The sequence below is a fragment of the Scatophagus argus genome, chromosome 10, assembly GCF_020382885.2.
Source record: "Scatophagus argus isolate fScaArg1 chromosome 10, fScaArg1.pri, whole genome shotgun sequence".
NCBI classification, from domain to species: domain Eukaryota; kingdom Metazoa; phylum Chordata; class Actinopteri; family Scatophagidae; genus Scatophagus; species Scatophagus argus.
Window position 1 is genome coordinate 19494378 of NC_058502.1, and position 6898 is coordinate 19501275.

The window sequence follows — 6898 nt, forward strand, 5'->3', positions numbered from 1 at the left end:
TACTTTCATATTTTTAGCTGAGCTAACAGTGTGTTTCTAGCAATGGTAGTGTTCATCTATTGGTGCACTGCTTTGGATGGATGGATGGATTTGCATGACATTTTGTGTCCCCAGAGGAATGCTAAGATATTTGTGGCACATATTCATGTTACCCTCATGTGGCATTGTCATCACTATGGTGATTTCTTAGCTTTTTATATAGCGCCATCATCAGTTCAAAGTTTTATCTTGACCAAGACTTTGGTTTGTGACCAAATATCTGCACAACTAATGATATATGCAGTCAGGCTCGGCTGTATTTTGGTGATTACTGCCAATAATCCGTGTTAGCAAAGTATCATGCTAAACTAAAACGTTGAACACAGTAAACACTATAAATGCTAAACATCGGAATGTTTGCACCGAAATTGCTTGCACGCTGCCTATTATGGCTTCACCGAGCTGCTTTCAGAGGTGTAGCCTCTTAAAGTGAATTCTTACAGTTTCAATGACGTGCATAGGATGAAGCTCTGTATTGAGAGCATTTTAAATATTTTCAGAGGAATAAACTTTTTAAGCTGGTGGAAGTGCACCATCTGCAGCCAACCTGTCTAACATGATGTTCACCCAGTATCCCTACTGCCATCACAAAGGATAACTGCAAGCACTGATGAGAGAACAGAATTTCGTCAAAGATTTCTCCTGTATCGCACTAAATATTCAGCCCTTGTAGATTCACAGAGAGAACTCAAAGACTGGATGATGTCTTCCAGTTGAGCTCTCAGATGGAGCTCTCACACGTTTTCTGTTTTGAGTAGTCAAGCTGTAGGTACAGTGAAATGTCTTGACACTGTTACACTGTTTTCTTTTTAATTCATCCCTCAAATTTACACATGGGAGGGCTATGATGATTTCTAACAAAGGGATGCGCTTTCGTCATTTTTGTTCAAAAGTTGGTTTACAATATTTATGTTGCTACGTTGGTAAGTAAAAGTAGTTTCTGAATGAGATGTAAAGGTTGGTGTACAGAATAAACTGTGAGAGGAGTAATTGTGTGAAAATACAGGATATTATGTGGGTGAAGGCAGGCGAACGAATGTGGATCAATGATGGGTAGAACTCTTCTTCTTCTTTTGCTTTTAGCTGGCTACATGCTGCTGCCTCTTGCTGTTAGACATGAGTACTGCATGTGAACAACTTAGCTGCGTCTGAACTTTGCACTAAAGTTTGACATGAGGTCTTCCAGAAGACTGAATGAATCCCAATAAGACTAGTTATCAACAAATCAGTCACCTGGCAATAACCTCGGAGGCAGCTTTGCTGAGCGAAGAACATTTTCACAAAATATATATTTTAAATGGCAATATAGAAATTAAAAAGAACTTCAGAACAGCAGTTTGAGAACAATACACAACCCGGAGGACACTTCACACAGCACAAGACAGTGACATTCCAAGTTCAGGGTGAAATAATGTCAAACAGTTGTCTTTATTCTATCTGACTTTGATTATAGCTGATTTAATTTAGTATTTAGCTTACAGTGAAATATCCCTCCCCAAAGGTCACACTGACAATCCAGATGAAGTGAGCTTTTTGTCCTAGCTGTGTCTGTTGATATTGCAGGACCTATTATTCTCATTGTGCTGTTCTACTATTGCAATATATACATTTTATACTGAATCACACAGTATTACAACACTGTAATACTGCCCCCCTGTGGCTTAATAAATATTTCAGCAACTATTGGATGAATTACTGTGACTTACTTGCAAAACTAAGCCTCTACTGTACTTTGTGTTTAGCTGCCAGTTAGCCGTGTTAGCATGCAAATGTGCTAAACTAAAATAGTGAACATGGTAAACATTATACCTACTAAACATCAGTGTGTTTGAATTGCTGCTTGCATGTTGCTTCACACAGCTGCCAGCTTGAAAATATAGTATGAGTCCTTATATTAAGAGCACTTTGATCATTTTCAAAAGAATAAAATTCCACAAAATACATTTCATGCTGTTTGTACTTTACTCTTTATTTTGTACCATTAAGAACTATTAGTCTGTATTTAACAACTTGAATTCAAAGCACTTCAGTATAAGAAAAGCAAGTCTGAATTTTAAATGTACACAGTAGCTCTCTTTATTTTTAGCCTGGAGAACTTTAGAGGCTGGTGCACCATCTGCAGCCAACCTGTCTGACATTATGTTCATCACAGCAGCTGAGAAAATATTCCTACCGCCATCACCAAGGCTGATTGTAAACATGTTAAGAGTACAGAATTTCATAAAAGACTAACCTGTATCACACTCAATATCCAGCCCAGGGCAGATTCATGCCAAAATAATTTCTGATAATATAATTAGCAATAAGAACTTAATATTAAAATATCATTTATAAAAAGACACAACTGTGCTTTCTATGATTTATTAATAGAAAATCTATGGAATGAAATGGAGATGTATGTCTATGATAGCAACACAGAAAGTAAGATAAACAAAATAAGAAAATGTGTAATGTAGTGTTCACTTCAATGCTTGTCAAAACAAACAGTATAAAAGAAAAAGGCTCGGGTGACTTCCTCCACTTTTTTCATATCAAAGGCAGTAGAAGAAGAAGGCACAAGGAGGCCATTGATTTTCTGGATTCAGCTACTGCATTGTTGTTCTGTCGGCTTCTCTTGCTGTTGTCAGTGCTGTTTGGGACGCTCAGGGTTGTACTTGAGGAGCAGACCGAGGGAAGCGAAGCCGAACAGAAAAGTCTGGACAAACCACATGCAGCGAGTGGCAGAATTGGTGATCCCTTTGTTACTGCAGGGGCGCAATAACCAACAAAAGTCAAGTTAGTAGATGTTTCATTGCGTCCAAATTCTGTGAGTGTCCTGTTGCTCATCGCCGTGGCCCTTATTTCATATCATATTGCTCACTAAAACCATGAAACACCAGCTCCTATGAAAAATATAGTATGTTTAAGATGAATTTTGAGGCCTTCAGGGGATACGGAACTTTCATAATAAACTCTGAGGGAACAGATTTGTAAAAACGAGACTACAGCAGCATCTTGTGGACTATCATGTTCATGTCATTCTTACCTGCACACCTTCAACGCAACACAAGCCTCGAAAACATGCACGGCCAAAGCAGCCCACCACCTGTAACAAAGAGAAAAGTGTTAAACTCCACAGACTGCCCACTGAGAGACAATTTGCTCCAAATTCAGACAGTAGTTTGTTTTGGTTTAGTTTAATGCCATGTTTTGTTTTTAGTCATGCAAAGAGGAACATCCAGCTGCAAACTACTTCACAGAATGCTGAATTAACAGAAGTCACACGACAGCCTGAAAAAGATCAACCAAAAATATCAAACCACTACATGACAATGTCTTCGAGTTGAGCTCTCTACTTAATGGCTGTCATGATTGTCACATGACTTAAAGAGCAACAAAGCATCATTTTGATATTTTACAACAGTCACATGACCAAAACAACTAATTAGCAAAGTGCTCTACCTGTGGAGGTGGTGGTAACGATCTGTAAATGGGGATAAGCATTAAGGCTGTAGTTGATTAAGTTGTGTATCTGAGAAAGTCTGATTGCTTTTCCTTTTGACTAAAGAAAATCTTTCACTTTTATTAGGGTATGTGACAATAAGAGAAGTGGTGTCTTCCAGATGAAGTGCAGAAATGCTTTTTATTTTGAGATGTCAAACTGTAGGTACAGTAACTATGTTTTCATGGGGAACTAGCAAATTTCAGTGCACGCCCTATTGACACTAACAAATGAAAATATTTCCTGTGCCAACGTGGGTCCGTGTTCCAGATCACTGACAAACACCTACCCTTTGTACATAAGGTCACCATGGTTGTCCACAAGGTATCTGCAGAACGTGCCAAATGGTCCAAGGGACTGCAATGGGATTTTTTCTGGCACAAACACGATGCACTGCAAAACACAGGCAGGGCAGATCAACATTAACTAGTAGAAAACATACAAGCACGCCTTTGAGAGAGTCTTTTAGTAAGCATAGTATAACTTATTCAATACTCTGAGGCATGACCTTTTCATAGCTTCTTTATCTTAAAATCCATTACTCAGAATTTCAGGGATTCTTAAACATGAACTTTAATGTCAAAGGACTGTTTGTGTTAATGACTGGGAAATAATCTGTCACACATGCTGTGGTGACATGTTGTGAAGTCTGATTGGTTCTTCCTTTGACAAATTCATTTGTCTCCAATGTTCTGGTCCATCTAGATTTTAATATTGGAAAGTCCAGGGCAGGCTGATCTGTCCGCTCTGAGGTAATGATCTGCTGTTTCAGTTGGAAATGAATTCCTGTTTACGGAAAGGCTGAATGAATGACTGTATGCAGCAATGACTGCAACAGCTGTAGTTACAAAAAAATGGCAGCCTTGTTGTTAGATATGCCACTGAAATTAAATTTGACACAGTTCTGGAGGAGAATCAGTTCTGCACCACGTTGGGGTCTTTAGGGGTTGCTATTTAAAGTCTTATCATGTGTGTAACTGGATGAGTGTGTCTCTTTTCAATTTAGATAATTATATACACCTTTATTTTAAACAAAGAAGGAGAAGCAAACTCTTTCAATAACACCCTGATTACAATATATATAAATTCCAATACATTTTAAAAGATTACATAAAAACACAACACAACAGTACACCAAGGTGGAAGAGATATAAAAGATAATATTTAGTTAAACATTTCGTGCCATCATATGCATTCATTGTGTGGTTCCTACTAAAAGAAAAGTATGACAATCTATACCTAAATTTGCCTAATTACACAGGTAAAGCCCTAAAAAACATACTGTGCCATTCTGTTATTGTCCTCTCCTGTCCATGTGTGACATGTCAAGTATGTGCCCATATGGACTATGACTGGTGCATGGAAAGCACAAAGAGTATACTGTTGGAAGGACCCCTTTGTCCAGTGGATTTAGTCCGTTTATAGTTTGGATGTCACAAACACACACCTGAAGGCTTAACAATGTCGTTTGCTCGCTACAGTGTGGTCCCAGTCTACATGTGGGTACGTGGCAAGTGCTTGTTAGCGTAACGTTAGCCTATGTGTGAGATACGTGACCATTTCTGTGGAGAATTAGACCAAAGTCCGTTTAACGTGTTTCACCTTGACAATGCGTTGTCTTTCTGTCCAACACTGCAAGACATTTAAACTCTTTACAAAATATGTTTCGTCTACTGGTCACTTAGGCGTGTGTTTTATTGACCGAAGACAAAGTGCTCGATAGGTTCGCGTTCCTGCTGTGTAATGTTATAAGCATGTACATCAATGACCACTGAACCAATGTTATGATATTTTAAATGGAGTTTGGCGAGCTGCTATTCCTTGGATAATCAGGCATTAGCTACAGTTAGCCGAGCGCTGGACACCTAACTTGTCCAGAGGACTTTGCACAGAGTTTGACCTATGCTCAAAAGAGGACTGACTGAATCCTGATAAGACTTGTTATCAACGAATCGCTGACTTGGCAATGACCTCGAAGGCAAATTTGAAGATAGAAGAACATTTTCACAAAATATCAAATGTTAAGTGACAATACAGAAAAAATAATGAAGAGAATCCCAGGACAGCAGTTTTAGTACACGACCCGGAAAACATTTTACGCAACACAACACGGTTGCATTCACAATTCGGGGAGAAATAATGTCAGACATTATTATAGCTGATTTAATGGACTTACAGTGAAATATCCTATCGCCAGTGTTATGCTGACCATCCAAATCAGACTGGTTCTTTTAAAGTAAGCGCATCCATCACTTTTAGCCATAGTTGCTTCTGTTCTGCGTTGGTCCCGCTGTCAAATGTGACCGTGTGAGAACAACAGAGAGACGAAGCTGACAGGACCGCAGGGCAGGGTGGTCTTATTTTTCCAGGGGAGGGTATTACATAAAAGCACAAGTACTAACAAAAAAGAAATACACAATAAACCACCCGTTGATATGAACTTAACAGGTATTCTCACTGTATATATGTATATATAATACGATAACTACACACACATATGCATAGTATATACGGCAATACTGTCGCCTTGTTTCTTTATTGCGCTTTTATCACGTAGTTGTGTTTGTTCAAGTGTCCTTTCGTGACAGGGAAAAACGGTTAATTAGACTTGCTTAAAAGAGATACGAACTAATTAGAGTGGCTGACCGGTTTTCTGATAGAATATTGTAATATTATCCGTTTCCATGTTGTTGAAAATATTCTGTATACTTTAATTGCTACTTGAGTGAACATTCATTCATATTTTTATATTGTTGTGTCCCAGTTCCTCAGCATATAATATAGATTACTATTATATGTAGTACCATATCATAAACTAAATAATACTTAATATCTCTAGTTTCCAGTAACAGTGTAAGGCATATACTATCTTGTCTAGTTTTCAAAGTTTGCATTTTAGCTATATATTAGTATACATTAATACAATACAATACAATACAATCACCAGTGTGAGACAATTAAGTAACAGACCCCTCAGATAACCTATGATTTAGTGTTGAAATTATACTGGAAAATTATTAGTTAGAAAATGAATAATGAGACAGCAGACTTTCAGTGTTTTGACTACTGCCAACAAATAATAGCAATAATCTTCTGTTTTGGATAAGGACTTGTGTAGCTTTATCTTAGAATAAATATAAGATAAGGATACTGGATTTGGAGAGGATGCTCTTAATAAATGTAATAAATTCTATAATAATATGTGTATCTTTTTACTATTGCATGAGGTATTATATTTTATATGTAGACACACATAAAATGCATTCTTTTATTAAAAAAGGACACAAATTCCTCACATGATATAATATTGCATGACTTTTCACAACAACTACTTTGAAAAGTAACAAATTCATGTTAAATGTGACACCTTCATCCCAA

At 37.5% G+C, this 6898-nt stretch overlaps 1 protein-coding gene across 1 annotated transcript; it reads right to left on the reverse strand.

Annotated features, from left to right (window-relative positions):
- Window positions 1-1987: 1987 nt before the first annotated feature.
- Window positions 1988-5854, reverse strand: tmem254 (transmembrane protein 254). The gene is made up of 4 exons (XM_046402786.1): window positions 5697-5854; window positions 3810-3913; window positions 3065-3124; window positions 1988-2783 (listed from the first exon to the last, which is right to left on the reverse strand). The coding sequence occupies exons 1-4, from the start codon at window positions 5781-5783 to the stop codon at window positions 2663-2665; spliced, it is 372 nt and encodes a 123-aa protein (XP_046258742.1). The 5' UTR covers window positions 5784-5854; the 3' UTR covers window positions 1988-2662.
- Window positions 5855-6898: the final 1044 nt, after the last annotated feature.